The sequence below is a fragment of the Microtus ochrogaster genome, chromosome 10 (genome assembly GCF_000317375.1).
Source record: "Microtus ochrogaster isolate Prairie Vole_2 chromosome 10, MicOch1.0, whole genome shotgun sequence".
Lineage (NCBI taxonomy): Eukaryota > Metazoa > Chordata > Mammalia > Rodentia > Cricetidae > Microtus > Microtus ochrogaster.
The window spans coordinates 51100580-51118999 of record NC_022016.1 but is presented as its reverse complement, the minus strand read 5'-3'; the positions used below and the strand labels follow the sequence as shown (position 1 = coordinate 51118999).

Sequence of the window (18420 nt, the reverse complement as noted above, 5' to 3'; positions counted from 1 at the left end):
ACCTGCCTCTGCCTCCCAAGTGCTGGGATTAAAGGCGTGCACCACCACCGCCCGGCCTGGTTTTATTCTTGTAGTCACTTAGTATTACGGACAACAACAATGTCCAAGTCCTCCCCACCATGCCCAGAACCTGTACTCACCTGACTGAGGTTGAAGGTCATAATGCTGTTGTCATCATATAGTAGGATGTTAATGGTGTCTAACGCCCACGTGCTCTCTGCCAGGAGCCCAGACTTGAGGGACATCATTACCCGCCATGCCTCCGGGGTTCCTGAAATAAACCTCTATGTTGTCTATCCACCAAGCCCTGGCTGGCTAGAGGCACCCCAAGCTTGTCCCATTAGTCAGGCTATTCTGACTTCATTGCCTCTAAGCTGTCCAGGACACCAGTATGTGGCAGAGTCCTAAAGAAAAACCTGAAATCAGCTTAATTCTTCCACCCTTCAAATTCTTTTCCTTTATTTCAGTAAACACTCTAACTGATTTAACCATATCCAGAGTATCAGGATGGAGGAAATCATGTGGAAGATGGAAAGGGTGGTAGGTTCAGCCACCAGATCAGGGAGCGCTCCTTACCAATGTCTTTCATTGTGAGCCGCCTTCTCTGCTTCAGCACAGGCTGGGTAGCTTCCACAGAGCCAGGTGGGAAGGTGATATCCCGTCGAATCATAGGGGGCTGCACAGGGGTGGGTGCTATGTGTGACGCAGGTACTGGCGGACCTGCCTTCTGCATTTTCATGCCAGAGTGCAGGAATGGAGATTTGCTAGGAGAGGTGCGGTTCTCCATTGGCCGGGCAAGGGGAGCGGGGCTGGATACCTGAGGAATGTGATTCTGCATGCTCGGTGGGGGCTGGTAGTTAGATGGAGGGGGTCTTGTCATGGGGGGTACAGGGGCTGAAGGACCATATGGAGGTTGGCGTGTGCCATGGGAAGGCCATGGGCCTTCATGGTTGGCCCTCTGATCTGTGTGGAGCATTTCATCTGTTCGGTTCACACCATGATAAGCAGGACCCTGGGGGGCAGAGCCTGTGCTCTGTCTGTTGGCATAATTGTAGGTCATGTCATTACGCCCCTGCCACATGGTGCCTTGCTGAGCAACCTCGGCTGATGCCTGTATAGGGCCGCCCATCATTTGTGGTGGCATGTTCTGCTGGGCATTGGAACCAGGAGGTGCAGAGACCCGGTCTCGGCCAAACTGGAATGGAAATTGGTTCTGGGGGCCGCCTGCTGGTCGGCGCTCAGTAGCAGCAGTGGCAGTAGCAGGATAGGCATTGCTGTACTGGTTGTACACATCTTGTTGAGGGGAAGGCTGGGCAGCTTGTTGCTGACTGGCAGACTGGGACTGAGCTGAAGGCAACTGTTGTTGTTGAGGCTGCCCTTGCCCAGTGCTATATGGCACACTGTACATCTCCCCTTCATGCCGCTTGGCAGGAGGGCCATATGTGCCATCCATTGGCCTCTTATAATTCTAAGGCAAAGAAAACAGAAAGCAAATTAATATTGTGTATTCAGTCACAAAAATTACAAGTGCTATGGATGTCTTCCACTAGACATTTTTCTTTTGCTCCAAGAGAACAAAAGAAAACACCTTTGCAAATTATCTTTTGAAGCTGCTTCTGAGAGCAACCACTATTTTCTCTTCTAGGGTTCTCCCTCCAAATAGAAAAATAACTAAAACGTCAAATCAAAATATAATCTGTTTCTAGCCCTTTTAGAGAAAGGAGAGACTTGACACATGGAGGATTCTGAGATCTGACTCTCTAGGTAGAACAACCTAGTTGGGCAAGAAGAATATCAAGGTAGTAGGCAAAGTGCATTTTATAGACTTGGTTGCTTACTGCTTTTATGGGAAACCTGTGGGGTATTGCATTCCCAGTTACCCTCCTTACCTGTTGCTGCTGTTGATACATTGTGGTCTGCTGGCTGGGGAAGGGGCTGCTGGAAGGGGTGCCTTGGGTGGAGAATTGATTGCCATAGGAATCATGTCTGCAGAAGACAAAGTGGGTTAGGGTGGAGAATGACAAAACATGAGCCAACAAGGGTAAAGGAACAAGGATCCACTCACCGTTGCTGCTGCTGTTGCTGCTGCGGGGGATAGCGGCTAGGAGAATACATCCCCGAGTCTGGGGTGGAAGGCATGAGATTTGGCTGGGGAGCCCCAGTGCCCATATTTCCTTCAGGGCCAATTCCAGGCTCCGTCCTAAACAAAATTGGAAAAGGGAAATTGAGTACACCATAGCTTGGGAGCACGAAGGGCAGGATAAGTGCAGTGGCTTACCTCACTCTGTCGTAAGGACCTCCATAGGGATAGTGCTGTCGTGGTCCCATAGCCACATTTCCCAGCCCAGGGCCAGCAGCACGGCTGTAGGGGTCACCCATCCCGCCGTTGGGGCCCTGCCCTGAGGACATGAAGGGATCACTTCCTGGGGCTGAGTGTAGAAAGGAAGGCAATGAAAAAACTGGCAGGTTGGTAGGCTAGGCAAGCTATATAGGTCTGTCCCAAAGTTCCAGGCTCTCTACAAAACATGGTTTCCTTCCTATTGCTTTTCTTTTTTTCGAGACAGGGTTTCTCTGTGGCTTTGGAGCCTGTCCTGGAACTAGCTCTTATAGACCAGGCTGGTCTCGAACTCACAGAGATCTGCCTGCCTGCCTCTGCCTCCCGAGTGCAGGGATTAAAGGCGTGCGCCACCACCGCCCGGCTCCTATTGCTTTTCTGACAGCCTCAATGGAGAAATACAAAAGCCTCTAGAGTGGCTAGGGAAAGCAAAAGAAGAGAAAGGTCTTAAAAAACAAAACAAAACACCCCAAAATGGAATCAGGTGATTTAGGATGTAGTTCGGTGGGAAAATGCTTGCTTAGTATATGTGATTCCCTAGGTTTGATCCTAGCATCACATCAGAAAAGAAAGAGAGGAAGGCAGGCAGGGAGGAAGGGAAGGATATGGTCAGGGGATACATAGAAAAATCTCAGAAACTACCTCAGTAACAACACCAAGCCACTCAAGCTCCCATCTGCACAAACATGAGCCAACAACTCCCCAGCAGTCAGTCACCTTTCCTCATGCTGCCATAAGGATCCTTATTTGGCTCATAGGACATGCGCCCCATCATGTCAGAGGTATTCATACTGGGCTGGTACCCAGGGTTTGGAGTCATGGAATTCCGCTTCTGGAATGTGGGGTCACTTCCATCAGGAAAGGCATCCTGGATTCCAACTGAGTTGCTCCTGCTGCAGAGTAAGAAAAATGAATGAAACCCCCAGTAGACCAATCCCTCATCTAAGTCAAGAGACAGAGGAGTTACTGCTGGGCAGGAACCATCCTTGGACTACACGTTCCACCCCAGACACACTCCGAGCTCTACTGCTCATGGGCCTTACCTCATGCCTGGTAAGGGGGGAATCTGACTATGTGGTGTAGATGCTGGAGTTGGAGGCTTCAGGTCTCCTCCTTCTGCCATAGAACTGCTGGTTGACTGAGGAGTTTGTGGCCCCTGCATAGATCCTGATCCCGCTGTGGACAGAGATGCAGAGTGAGCAGCTTACTTGCCAGAAACATATTTAACTCTCACAAAAAAATGAATGCTGTAGAATCTGGGGTGTGCACATGTATATATGTATGAGTCTATCTGATTTCTTTTGAGACAGGATCTCATACTGTGTAGCCCAGGGTGGATGAACTTTTTATCAGCCTCCAGAGTGCTGGGTTGACATTGTATCACCTTACTATTTTATGTTTGGTTGCATTTATAGCTTAGAAATGAAAGAGGATGTGGGCATATTTTACCATGCCAGGTCATTAAGTTACAGGTATTTCCTGTCTGCCTTGCTTTATTCTCCAAAGAACTTATCTGATATTATAAATACCATGATGATGGTGAAACAAAAAGTAAAACCCAGGGTGCAGGAGTCACATGGCCAGAGCCTAAATGTTTCTTTCTTTTCTTTCTTTTTTTTTTTTGGCTTTCAAGATGGGGTTTCTCTGTGGCTTTGGAGCCTATCCTGGAAATAGCTCTTGTAGATCAGGCTGGCCTCAAACTCACAGAGATCCGCCTGCCTTTGCCTCCCGAATGTTGGGATTAAAGGTATGCGCCACTACCACCCAGCCAGAGCCTAAATGTTTCTATTAAGCACTCAGTACAATGTCATACTCAGGTTCCAATGTTCCTTTAAAGACATGAGCACAGAATCCCCAGTTAGCAGTGCTTCCACGGGTCACAGCTTCCCAGCATTGGGCACCCATGGCCAAGGCTCCCCCTCCCCCCAGCAGATGAGTCACTTCAGCACCGCACCGCTCTCTGAGGTCCATGACAGGGCACATGTGTTTGCTCCCACCTTCTAAGGCCCAAGCTAGCCTAGGCCCCAGCCTCCGCTGAGAAAGGAGGGTAAGCAGAAGCACCCTATCATCAAAACTTCCATTCATATTCCCTTCCTAACCCTCCTTCCATTCATCACCATCTTAGCTCTCTGGGGAATTTAGGGCTCTAGCCTGAACGGCATTCTAAGGCGCTGACATCAGCAGGCCAACGCTCCCAGATGGCCCAACCACACTGCTATTTGTCAGTTTTCCCTCACTCCTCGGGTGTCCCTCCCACTCACTAGTTTACAAACATTTGGCAAGATGCCAGGTGTACAACAGGAAAATTAGAAAGTGAAAACTTAAGACTGCAGCACAGCACCTCCCAAGGGAGTCACCACTGTTGCTCTTTAGTCTGCCAACCTGCTAAGCCACGTGGATGGGTAAAACACACATCTCTGGCATCTGTTCTGCTCCCTGAAGGGAGGGAGGGAAGCACCACTACTTTAGGAACCCTGCAGGCTCTTAGGGTTCCCGAGCCTCAATACTGGCAAACCCTTGCCCACCCACTCTTACCAGGAGAAGGAGGCTGGATCTTGGGCTGGGATTTCTTGGAATCAGCAGCTGCAAAAATGTCTGGGGGAGGGTCTTCTCCCCGCTCAATCTTGCACTCAAAGGCATAGAGACACTGGATATACTGCTTCTTCAAGGAGCTGGCTGCACTGCTTGATGTACCCACATTGAGGTTGGTTGCAAGTTCTCGCCATTTTTTGTTCTTGTTGACCTTTAATACCAACCAGAAGAGTCAAAAATATACTTGACCTGGCCTTCCAGCCTTCAAGCTACAAGACCAAACTGGTTGCTGCAAGAAACTAAAAAGTTCTAAGTAATTGCAGATACCACTACCAATACTGGAATAGAATCCAGCATTTGGTCTTTATGCTCCAACCCTCGGCGTCTGATAGGCTGACTTAGTTAAGCTAATGACTCACAAGATTGCCATCCTCCAGTGTGAGGTAACGACTGAAGAGCACTGGGTCCACAGTTTTTTCTCCTTTTTTTCAGCCACAGGGCATACTGACCAAGACCATTTCTTTTTTTTTTTTTTTTTGGTTTTTTCGAGACAGGGTTTCTCTGTGGTTTTGGAGCCTATCCTGGAACTAGCTCTTGTAGACCAGGCTGGTCTCGAACTCACAGAGATCCGCCTGCCTCTGCCTCCCGAGTGCTGGGATTAAAGGCGTGTGCCACCACTGCCCGGCGACCAAGACCATTCCTAAAGGCTCCTTCTAATATAGCCTGTGCTAGCTGGGCAGGTTTCTATTGTGTAGTCTTTTTTTTTTTTTTTTTTGAGACAGGGTTTCTCAGTAGCTATGGAGCCAGTCCTGGAACTTGCTCTATAGGCCAAGCTGGCCTCAAACTCAGATCTGCTGCTTCTGATGGGATTAAAGGTGTGCACCACCATGCCCAGTTCCACTGTGTATTCTTAAACACCATTGGAAACTTATCCCTCTAGTGCTGAGAACACTGACATTGCAGTACTGGTCCAAAGAAAGATCATTGGATTATGATACAGGTGACCTGGGAATCAGAGAGCGCCCCTACACTGAAGGGAGGTGACCATGAAGAACATCTAAGGCGGTGATGATGATTGTGGCACCAAGGCTGTCTTTACAGTCAGCGATGCTCTGTGTAATTCTGCTTTTCTCCCCAACTCCCATGCCACCTGCCCCATCTACTGGGATGGCCCCTTCACACTAATCTGTCAGCCATGCTCAGAGCTCAGTCTTGCCGTTCTCAGCATCTTCACTTATAGATAAGTTCTGTCTTTAGAATACAAAAGCAACTAGATTTTCTTTTTAAACTGGAAGACAAGCACGGGCTCAGATTCCTTCAACACCTCTTCCTGTGTTCAGTGAGTTCAGGGGCCCAACCACCAGAAGTAAGGCAAAGGTATTAAGCACCAATCTGCTTTGCCACAAGCTGTACAAGTACCCAACTAGAGTGAGAAGTAGGAATGTCCCAGGGTCACCTCAGCAGCCCTAAGTGGCTTTGCTTCCCACGCCAGTTCTATGGCAGTTAGCATGTGCCCTGTTTTGTTTTGTATTCCGTTGTGGGGAGGGGGAATCATAATGGACTGCTAGCTGGCTTCGTTCCAGTCACTTTCTTTTCTGCTGGTGACAGCTGTTTTCCTTTTCTGATTTAGGTTTGGAATAAGTCTCTCCCTGTCAGGCTCTCCCACCCCACACCCAGGAGTTTCGGGTCTGGACAATAAAGAAAACTTCACAGAAGAAAATCCTGAAAGGCTACACTATCAGTCAGCAGAGCCTCACCAGTGAGCCTTCCAGCAAATGAAACAAAACGGCAAAGCATACAAGGGCATTTGGAGCAAGGACTGACCCAGTCTCTGAAGTCACAGTATAAAATAACTTGACACATCATTTTCCACCATTCTGCTTCTTCCTCTATAACTACTTAGAAATTCTACTTTTGAGAGGTTTCTTGAATTCAAAGGGTCAAGGAATCTGGCTGGCGTACCAACTTACAGACCAAATGACTCAGTGGGAGCCTTGCTAAAGCTTTCTTCTCATTATTTCTAACATTTGGCAAGACACACTGTCCCTGTTTTACCATATGATTTACAGACATGGTTAAGGTCACATGTTTGAAGTGTCTAAGAGCACAATCCCTGTGAGATGCATGATGCTTTCAGAAGCCAACTGTCTGTCTGGTACTTACCTGAGTCAATCCACCAATCTCCTTCACAGACACATAGAGGCGATAGAGGTCCAGAGGTTTCCTACCCACAGCAGGCAGGTTAGTCATACCCATGGCCTTTTCCTCTGTGAAGGCCAGGTAGCGGTCCACCCACATCTTCCTCTCTGGCTCACCACCCAGCTCATACAACTTGGTAATCTTCTCATTGGTTGTAGTAGAAGAGCTGGATTTCTGGAGGGGCGGGTCAAAATCAGAGACTCATCAAAGCCAAAGCCTATGCACAGGAAGGGCATCAGAACCCTTTTCTGCCCCTCTCCCTTTGAGAGAGCAAGTCTTCTAAGAGCCCAGGCTGGCTGTGGAATCCTCCTGCTTTGGTCTCTTCAGAAGTTACTGGTTCTTTTATGGCTATTCTAGATGTACAAAAGTTCACTAAGATGGGTTTAGTTAATTTGGGCATGTAACTTTTTAAAATTTAAAAATTACATCATCCCAGTGGCTATTTTGTCTATAGATATGTCTGTGCACTACATGTGTCTAGTTCTTGTAAGACTGGAAGAAGGCATTGGGTCGATCCCCTGGAACTGGAATTGAAATGTGTGTGGCTGGGAATTTTTGACCTTATCCTCTGGAAGAACAGCCAGTGCTCTGATCACTAAGCAATCTCTCTAACCCCCTAATTATATTCTTTATTATTATTATGATGATGATGATGATGATGATGTCGAGCCAAGTCTGGCTATCCTGAACTCTCTCTATAGAACAGTCTGGCCTGAATTCAGAAATCCACCTGCCTCTGCTTCCTGCATGCTGGATATGGGCCAATCCTCCCACCCAAATTGTTTTGTTTCTTTTTTAAAAATAATCAAGTACTAGGAACGGTGGTACATGCGTTTAATCCCGGAACTCTACACAGTGAGGTCCAGGACAGCCAGAGCTACATAGTGAGACCCTGTCTCAATTGATGCACCAACAAAACAGATGAACAAGGCAGGAGCTCACCAGTTAAGCATGATTTTGTTTTTAGAGGACTGGAGTCTGGTTCCAAATTAGATGGCTCACAAGTCCCTGTAACTCCAGCTCCACGGGATCAAATAGATCCTCTTCTGGAATCCATAGGCATTTGCACATACACACACATGAGCACATACATGCAAATCCTAATAGCACACCTAGATCCAACCTACAAGGTGGTCAAGAACTGAAATCCCCACCATTTTTGCTGCTCTGGGTCTAAGAAGTCTAGGAAGAGAAGGGCAGCCAGTTGCCTACATCACACATTAACATCAGTGAATAAACAGAGGAGGCTAAGCATCAACAAGAACATGCTATACTGCGGAGTCTGGTGCTTTCTCTATAATGTGATATAGACAGTATGCTGCTACTTACACAGAGATCCTATAGGTAACCTCAAACAACTGTATGAGAGATTATTCTAGAACTATTTATGCTTGGGGAAATTTTCTTGTCATTCTCTTTCATTTTTCCTTCTTATCATTCGGTGAAGAAGGTAAGATATAAGGCTGAAAGGACTGAAGACAAAAATTATTACCTTAGATTTTGATTCAGTCTTGGGTGTCCCATCTGCCTTATTGTTCATTTTTGTGGCTGGAGTTAACTTAACATCCCCAAGGCCCATCATCTCTGGGCTGGCTGCCATCCCTGGAAAAAAGAAAGACATTCAAGTCCAACAGATTTTGTTACAACTTAAAGATCATTCTTGAAGAAATCTCTGGGGATAAGCAATGAATTATACTTACCTGCTGAATTGTTGGCCATGGTCCCACCCATAGGATATGGGGGTCCCTGAGGGTTGATCATGCCAGCCATACTATTAATCCCCTGTCCATAGGGAGGTCCAGTTCCCATCATGCCTCCTTGATTCATATTCGGGTAGCCTGGTGGCCTAAGGAAGACGATGGAAATTAATACAACAAAAGGTTAGGTTAGATTTAGCCATGAGCTAAATAGGGTTGTACAATCATCTCAGAGCAGAAAGTCTAAGTCTCTCAAACCAGACTCAGGCCACACCTAGCTATTCTTATCTTCTATTTCTCACAAAAGGTTCAAGGAAGGTTTAAGCTCCATATAGCAAACACTGAAGGGCTCTAACCCTTGGAGAGTAAAGTCCTTCCTGTAAGCAACCTCTCAAATTGCTGCATTTCCACTCACAGGCCTATAAGACACGCTCAATTCCAACATTTATTTGTCATGCTGAGCACCCAAATTGGAATTCAGCATTCTCTCTCCAATCATCCTTTCTTGCCCAGACTCCAAGTAGTTAGGGCTATAGATATAAGTTCTAGGCATATACTATGCCATATCAATTTTTACTCCAAGATCCTTAACAAGTATGTGCATGTGTGCACATGTGTGTCTCGGTTTAAACTGTAAGAAAAGAGTACTCTGAAGATCTCAATAAAATGTACATACATGAATCTGTACATGCACACATACAATGTTCTGCTCTAGGACCAAATGTGTACATGAACATCCCTTCACTTCCCAAGTATTACCTGTTTTGGATAGAGTTGGCAGCAACATGCATGGCAACAGCAGATTCTTGAGTTTTCCGGTTCATTCCCCCTGGTGGGGGACACATCCCTGACCCAACCTGAGGTGGCATGTTGGCCATATTAGGGCCATAAGGCCTGTTGCCCATTGATGCATGAGTCATTCTCCCTGGAGGAAGTGTGCCGTAAGGTGGGATTCCAGGCTGCCCATGCATTTGACCTCCAGCACCCATAGGGTTCATACTTCCAGCCATGCCTGCATTGGGGTAGTTGGCATTGGGCAATGCATTATAGTTAGGCTGCCTGGGGTAGCCTCCTGAGAGGGAGGGAAAGAGGACAGAAGTCTTGGTTAGTGAGCCCTAGTACTTATCAAATCTGAAACTCCAAACAATGAGAATCAATCAATATTTTGGCCAGGAAATGAACAGCTCTATGGTTTAAAAACAAAAAGTAATAAAGGGGAGGCCAAGAGCATATGAGGATGTGTCTGTTGTCCTGCTCCCAAATTTGGGAGTGGGGTTTATTGCAGATTAATTGCAGGGCTTTGAGCATACTAGTTAAATGTTATATTATTGAGCCACACTCCAGCATGACTGCCCAGCACAGATAATGGCTGGCTCTATCACTATTCAGGCCTTTCAGATTCCAATAGAATTTTTTTAAATCTATATATTCTTTTTGCCACCACCAAAACATTTTATTTATTTGTGTGTGTTTGTGTCTATGAATGCACACAGATTCACAGCACAGTGCTTTTACCTGATAAGTCATCGTGTTGGCCCAGAAATTCAAAGACTTTTTCAAGGTGACAGAATAAGTGAAGACAAAATGGAACCTTGTCTTGCTCTACTTCAGGGACTAAGCTGGGTAAGTAAGCCAGGAGGACCCCAGCTGTTACCATAGTGGCTGTTTTCTCCTCTCACCTGTCTCCTTCACTTGGTAGCCCATTTACCTTGTGGCCCATACTGACTCCCCTGGGGGCCATAGCTCCCCATGGAGTTCTGCTGGTAGGAGCCCATGCCTGTGTGCATCTGTCCTCCAGAAGGCTGACGTGGAGATAAGGCTGAGCCGGGCTGAGGGGAGGTGTACTGGGGCATCTGAGGGTTCCTCTGCATATAACCTATTTGTGGAAAAGTATCCATGTAATTATCTGCTCACTACAGTGGAAATAAATACTTTCCTCATTTTGTGAGATGTTTTTTTGGCATTGAATCTGCTACTGTCATTTACCCCTTCAGGTACTTTTAAAGTGATATGCCATTTACAGAGGGTAGACATATCAAAATTTTTCTTAGAACAGGTTTTCTCTGTGTAGCCCCAACTGTCCTGGGACTCAGGCAGTACACCAGGCTGGCCTTAATCTCAGAGATCTGCCAGCCTCTGCCTCCCCAGTGCTGGAAATAAACGCGTGTGCCACCTCCGCCCCATATCAACTTTCATGCTGAAAAAGAGCACTGACCAAACAAACAAACAAACAATGTAAATGATCCAATGAGTAAAGACGTTAATGCTGAGTCTTCAGAAAACGCTTACTAAATTAGGCAAGCTACCAAAATGCTAGTTAACACTGAGACATGCAGAATGACTGCTGGGGATGCAAACATGGCCAAGCTCATTGGAACTTCACAGTTTGCTGCTAGAATTATTCTAAGCATTCTGCAACGTGGATCTCTCAAAGTTACTGCACAGGGCAGTAAAGAAAATGCTTTAGCACCAGGTACATTCAATTTGTGTAGCCTGTGGGACAGTTATGAATTTGGCCTAGTGTATTTGTAGTTAACACCATGTCACAATATCAATAGTTTATGTGACCTTGCTAGCCCTCTCCCTATTCCCAGCCAAGTTCTCACCTCGATCTTGGGCAATGCTTGATTGGTTCATGGAAGGATGCATGATGCTGTCCGATTGGCCACTGGGTGGCCGAGGTGGCATCTGGTTGCCTGTTATAGACAAAACAAGCACAAGTAAATGAATCATGGCTCAGCCTGCAAATTAATTCTAGCTAAGAGGTAAATTTGGACCTGGAAACACTTCCTATGCCATCTATAAAGAGGTATCTACCCAAAGCTTTCCCACTTCCCCCTTTCAAATGATAAGAAAGTCCATGCAGCATGAATCAATGCTCCCTTATATCACTAAGACCAGCCAGTGTTCCTTCTTCCCAAAGACCAATACTTAAAGGTACCTGGCACTGCAGCAGGCGAGAGTGGTCCTGAGCGAGACTGAGCGACACTGGCAGGAGAGCCAACAGGGGAAGGGGAGGGGCCTCGGATGCCAGGCAGATGAGGGGAGGTATGAGGAGAAAAAGGAGACTGAGCTGGATTACTCTGCTCTCCTTGGCTGCTGGAAATCCCTGATGTGCTCACGCCAGGACTCAGAGCTCCTTCTGTCCCCATGGGGAGATCATCTATTGAACCAGATAGATCCTGAAACACACACATAAGGATATAAATTAGTAAAAGGAGGGGAAACACACTACATGCCTGGTCATAGTACTAGTTTGCATATAGAAAACTTCATTAAGGACCACAAAGAATGCATTTGTGACTTGGTGGACGTTGTAGACCCAAACTATCAATACTTCTAAACAAGGTGGTACACATTTGTAAGTCTAGCACTTAAGACTGAGGCAGTTTGATTGTGAGTTTAAGATCAACTTGGACTACATAGGAAGAGCCTGTCATAAGACAAAAGAACACACACACACACACACACAGAGCTATGGGGGTACCCAATTCAGCCAGACTGTTCTATACAGAGAGTTCAAGCCAATTAGGAGACCCTATCTCAAAACAAAACAAAAACCAGTCATCTACCTGCTATCTAGCCAACCAACCTATCTTAATTCTGCTATTGTAGCACAAGTATCCACAAACATTGAAAATGTGTATGTGTATCAATAAACCTCTATTTATAAAAATGGGTAACTGGGCTATAAATTGTAGTTTTCTGGTCTGTTCTAGCCCCAACCAAGACCTTGTAACAAATCTGGGAAGAGGAAGTGCCCTTTCAGTGAGACTGGGCCACTCTCAAATCACTGTTCTGTTTACCAATTGTTCTAATGATTTCCCTTTCATTTTTTGTGCACTGGTGTTTTGTCTGCATGTGTCTGTGTGAGGTGTCGGATCTCCTTAACTGGAGTCACAGACAGCTGTGAGATGTTATGTGGTGTGGAGTCAGGCCAGGGTCTTCTGAAGAGCAGCCAGTGCGCTCGGCTACAGTCCTTCCCCCACTCTACTGTAAATCTCCATCACCTCAGGACTCTTTCCATCCACATCTAACAGAGAAAAGGATATGGAAAATGGGAAAGAGAATCTCTTAAATGCCAAGAAGGTCTGGCACTAAATTTCCAACTCCGGATGGACAGAAGTTTGCCAAATTAACAAACTCAATGTTCTGTTCGAGGGACCAATTGGTTCCCTCAGGCATTACAGTCCTTACTCCTTTTAAAGCTCGTAGTTTCTGAGATGACCTCCTTGCTTACTGGGATAAGAAATTAGTTTATTCTGTAAGAAAATAAAATCAAATACCCATTTTATTTATTTTCTAAGACGGGGTCTAATGTAGCCAAGGTTGGTCTTGAATTCACTATATAGCTAATGATATCTTTGAATTTCACCTCCACGTCCTACAAGTGTAGGTATGCACCATGAGAGTTGACTTCCAAGTTCTATTCCTATGCATTTATTTTGCTTGTGTGTTTTGATATGGTGTGTACACTTGCACATGTAGACACCAGTGGTCAATCTAGGTACTGTTCTCAAGTGTCATACACCTTGTTGTTTCTTTTTAATTAAAGATTTTATTTACTATATTATGCATACAGTGTTCTGCTTGCACACTACAACAATGGCACTAGATCACATTATAGATGATTGTGATATGAGCCACCACGTGGTTGCTGGGACTTGTACTCAGGACATCCAGAAGAGCGATCCGTGCTCTTAGCCATCATCAGTCCAACTCAGTTTCTTTAAGACAAAGTCTTCAAATGGAACTGGAACTGAATAAGATGGCTAGCCAGCAAGTCTCAGGATTTGTCTTATCTGCCTTTGCCTTTCTGGCACCAGTTTTACAAAAGAGTGTGTACTACCATGCCTAGTATTGTTCATCTGTTTTTTGAGAAAAGGTTTCGTACATGCCTGTCAGGTAGAAACTTTTCCAACTCAGTTCACTCTCTAGCCTCCAAACCTGAAATCTGGTTTGAAAAATTAAGTGTTCTTTCTGGACCGTTTTTTATTCATACAAGTAAAATACAAACATTATCTCAGTAAACACATTTCAGATAATGCCTAAGACCCTCTTGAATATCTTTTGGCTGCCCTCAATAGTAGATGGTTCATGTCCTTAGAGACTTTAGGAAGAACTGAGAAAGTAGACAAATGTCCAGGACACACAGCAAGGCTACAGGTCAGAAGATAGCTCAGCTGCACTTCTGTTAGAGAGCAGAGTTCATAACAGACCTAATAGGTAATTGCTCAGCCTTGGCTGACTGAGCCCAGAAACAGCCTACACATTCTGAAGAGTGTTGTCAGTTTTCATAAAATGTCTTAAGGTCCTTGAAGAAACAATGCTAAATAAGCTACTGTCAATAACAGCCCCACGTCAGATAGGATACCCAACCACAGAATGTACCAAGGAAGGTAGAAGTATTAGTTTGATCTCTCTTGATGGTCAAAAACCAACCTAACAACTTGTTATATTTTTGTCAAACGGTAACTGCTCAGCACAGCGAACATTGGTTTGAAATGATTCTAAGCAGAACATTTAAGAATCCGAAAGAGCAAGAGCCAATATTAACAACAGCTACTATCTGACCAGATGATACTTTGCAAGGCATTTGTGTTTCACCCTGTCATGATCCAACACCCTCCCCCCCCATTTCTTTTTTCTCATTATTTGAGAGGGTCTCATATAGCCCAGGTTAGCCTCACACTCCTTAAGTACCAAAGGCTGACCTTGCATTTCCCAATCCTTCTGGCTTCAACTTCTCACGGGCTAGGCTGGGGCTCACTCAGCCTCCTTTCCTCCCTCCCGCCACCCTCTCTTGATACAGCTTCTCGCAGTGCAGTTCAGATTGGACTCAAACTAAGTGTGACCTTGAATTACTGATCCCCTGCCTGTATCTACAGGTAAATGCCACTGTACCAGGCTCAGTCTGATATTTTCTTTCTTTCTTTTCTTATTTCTTCTTTTTTTTAAACTTTATTTATTTAAATTTATTATGTTTGTTGGTGTGAAGGTGTCAGATCTCATGGAACTGCATTTTCAGACAGTTGTAAGCTGCCATATGGGTGCTGGGAATTGAACCCCGGTCCTCTGGAAGAGCAGTCAGTGCTCTTAACCGCTGAGCCGTCTCTCCAGCCCTTTTTATTTCTTCTTAAGACAGGGTTTCTCTGTGTTGCTTTGGAGCCTGTCCTGGAACCAGCTCTTGTAGACCAGGCTGGCCTTGATCCCACAGAGATACGCTTACCTATGCCTGCTGAGTGCTGGGATTAAAGGCCCGTACCACCGGGTTTCTATGGCAACTAGTGTGGCTACTGGGATTAAAGATGCGTATTACCACTGTCTGGTCTGTAAGACTGACAAGTGGAGCTGTTTTACTCTCTGATATTCATGGAAGCTTTATTTGTTAAAATACAAATAAAATGCCACCACACACAGCTACATACATAAACACAGGCAAGCCCCACTCACAAACATCCAATATACACATATAAATTGGTTTTTTTCCAATGAAAGAGAGAGAGAGAGAGAGAGAGAGAGAGAGAGAGAGAGAAGAAACAGCATTATATAACATCGAAGCAGCAGGAAATGTTGAACATATTTATTAGTCCCAGCGTTAATCACACGCTTAAATAACGGTTTAAGTCTCCCAAACCAGCCCTGTTGTGGGGACAGATACTACCCTGATCTCATGACCTTTTACTGCTTGGGACATACCTCTGCTTTCTACTCTACAAAGAAGGCAGTTTTTCAGGTCCTGTTTCACAAAAAGCTGACATCTGGATGTCAAGTCAGACCTCCAGTGTGCCTAACAAGTCAGGTCTCTACAAACATGCTCACACAGACATAGTTCCCTCAATCTAAGCCCCTATTTTGTCCAGTAGGGGCTGCCTTTGGCATTTCAGAACCCCAAGTTTATTTTTTTTTTTCGAGACAGGGTTTCTCTGTGGTTTTGGAGCCTGTCCTGGAACTAGCTCTTGTAGACCAGGCTGGCCTCGAACTCACAGAGATCCGCCTGCCTCTGCCTCCCGAATGCTGGGACCGCCCGGCAGAACCCCAAGTTCTTAAAATGCTACCAAAAAGACCCATGTAATAAGTATTTCTTGGGAGAGGATGGGGTTGCCAAGCAAGTTGTAGCAGTGCCTCTTTAGTAGAAAGCTTTTCCCCTGGGTCTGCTCCTCTCCAAGTGTAATCCTGCTGAGAGATGGGAGGCGAGGATCAGCCCACTCAGTGCCCTTGCCAGTTTCAAGGAAGCAGCGAGGCCAGAAGAATTTCCTCACGTGTTTCCAACGTGTTTCATGAATTTTATTGCTCATCTACCATGCAGATCAAAAGCGCTGGAGCAGGTCCAACTATTTCACACAGAATCTCACACTCCAGGCTGGCTACAGCCCGAAAGCCTTCATTTCTTCACTTGAAATACTGCCCAATGTTATTTTGGGATGTGACCTGATAGAGGAAGCCCAGAGGGACTCCATGACGATAACTGTTCCAGCTGTGATTGGTTGCCCAGCCCTAGAGCGTGCCAGCATGGGTTTGTCAGGCTCTGCTGACAAACAAAATTCAGCAGCTGACACCTTCTCTTCACACCACAACAAAACCGTGCCTGAAATCACAGTCCATACCTCATGGTGGAGTTGGGGGCTCAGTTGTCACAGGGAAAAAGAAAAAAATTACAAGATCCATCATGAGCCAGCTTCCTGGTTAAACAGTTAGCTACTAGTTTAGGGTTAAAGAGAACAAGAAGATGATCTCCCAACAGAACTATGCGAGGATGATAAGACTAGCAATCATATACTCATGAAGTTCTTGCATCTATTTAGTTTTGAGGAACTTTTACCTAGCTTTGTGCTGTTACTGGCAGGTAAAACGTAACAGAACTAGCTAAGGGCTGAGGACACTGCTCACTTGCATGCCCTTGATACTCAATATGGAGAGGAGAGAGCAAGCCAGGTAAATCCTGCCCTGTCCAGCCACACAAGCACTCTGAATGATCCTTATTAGAAAAGTCTAAATTCTTAACGAGAAATAACCAAAAACCACTGTCCAGTCCCACAGATTCAGAGACACAGCAGGAAGCTGCTCCCAAGCTGAAGAATAAGAAGAAATCCTCAAGAACACAGAAGAAATGGGGGGGGGGGCGACCCTCACAGGGCAGAAGGAAAGAGGAAAGCAACAGATTCAACAAACTCAGGAAAAAGGACCGAGACAATTAATTCTTACTTAAAAATCTAATAGATCACAAAGGTTTAAGCAAGGTGCTCCCAGGAAGGAGCATTAAGAGTTCAAGGCCGGTCTACAGAGCTAGTTCCAGGACAGGCTCCAAAGCCAGAGAAACGCTGTCTCGAAAAACCAAAAAAAAAAAAAAGAGTTCAAGGCCAATCTAACTAACAAAGTTAGTTAGTTAAGTTTTTTTGATGCTATCTTAAAAACAAACAAACAAGAAACCATGCTCCTCATTTATCATCAAGGGTAGCACTTCTAGAACAGGCAAGCTGGTATTGGATACAATGCCAAGAACGAATCAAAACACAGAACAGGGCATCTTCTTCGTCTGGCCCTCTGCTAGACCAACTTTGTTCTAATCTTATTATCAACCAAAAAGATAAAGCTTAAGATAGAGAAATCAAGATATTTCTGTTTTCTAGACTAAAAGCCTTCCTACTTTGCTCCATTCACACTATAGAAAAAGTGAGACTTGTTTAGGGGTCCTATTTCCCAAGCAAAAAGATGGGAAGGCCCCTTACTGAATATTCGAAAGAAAGCCACTAAATAAGCTTTAACTCAACTCCCATCCTCCCCAACAGGGCAAAAAAAAGAGCATTCCTTTAAACAATGACCAAGTTACCTCACTTCTTCCTCACCAAACCATACAAAGGAGGCGGCCAATTGCCTTAAATGTCTTATAGACCCAACAACTCTGGATCACAGTCGATTTCTGCCTTGGGAAGGTTAAGATTAGACGCAGTAGTGTGCTCTCACAGCCCCTAGCTACCTGAGACAGAAAAGGAGTAACATCCAAGTTCACGGCCAATAAATATGACAATACAAAGAAACCCCAATTTCAGAAACAAAATCTAGTTTTACACACCTAAGATCTACCAGCCATTCTGTTAGATATCTATTTTATTATTTTCTTCTGTTACTTTTGAGAAAGAGTTTCATTATGTAGTTGATGCTGGCCAGAAACTCTTGAATATAGCTCAGACTAGCAGTCTTCCTGCCTCAGTCTCTAAAGTGCTGGGATTAAAGGAGATCTGGGAGACAGTATACTGTTACACTTGGCTTTACAATATTTACTTTAAATCAGGAGCATAGGATAACTTTGTGGTTCATAATCTTCTCTATACAGGTGAGGTTCTTAATCATCCCCATCCACATTCAGAGCTGAGGAGCAAACCTAAGGTCTAGAGCTTGCTAGGCAAGTGTCACCATTGAACTACACCTCCAACTACTTTACCCCAGTTCTTCATTCCCCCACCCTACACAGGGTTTCTCTGTGTAACAGTTCTAGCTGTCCTGGAACTTGCTTTGTAGACCAGGCTCGCCTTGAACTCACAGAGATCTGAGTGCTGGGATTAAAGGGGTGTGCCAGCCGGGCGGTGGTGGCGCACGCCTTTAATCCCAGCACTCGGGAGGCAGAGGCAGGTGGATCTCTGTGAGTTTGAGGCCAGC

At 45.3% G+C, this 18420-nt stretch overlaps 1 protein-coding gene across 2 annotated transcripts in view; it reads right to left on the bottom strand.

Moving 5' to 3' along the window:
* The window catches only part of Arid1a (AT-rich interaction domain 1A), an 80478-nt gene that overhangs the window by 6088 nt on the left and 55970 nt on the right, over positions 1–18420 (bottom strand). For both annotated transcript variants that reach the window (XM_026782313.1, XM_005353089.3), the window contains exons 5-19: positions 11705–11945; positions 11370–11459; positions 10472–10639; positions 9523–9835; positions 8767–8912; positions 8559–8668; positions 7031–7240; positions 4871–5078; positions 3379–3511; positions 3053–3228; positions 2279–2429; positions 2066–2200; positions 1890–1986; positions 577–1468; positions 141–271 (exon numbers count right to left, since the gene is read on the bottom strand). In XM_026782313.1, coding sequence (XP_026638114.1) covers positions 141–271; positions 577–1468; positions 1890–1986; positions 2066–2200; positions 2279–2429; positions 3053–3228; positions 3379–3511; positions 4871–5078; positions 7031–7240; positions 8559–8668; positions 8767–8912; positions 9523–9835; positions 10472–10639; positions 11370–11459; positions 11705–11945 — 3201 coding nt within the window. The remainder of the gene's footprint in view (positions 1–140; positions 272–576; positions 1469–1889; positions 1987–2065; positions 2201–2278; positions 2430–3052; positions 3229–3378; positions 3512–4870; positions 5079–7030; positions 7241–8558; positions 8669–8766; positions 8913–9522; positions 9836–10471; positions 10640–11369; positions 11460–11704; positions 11946–18420) is intronic.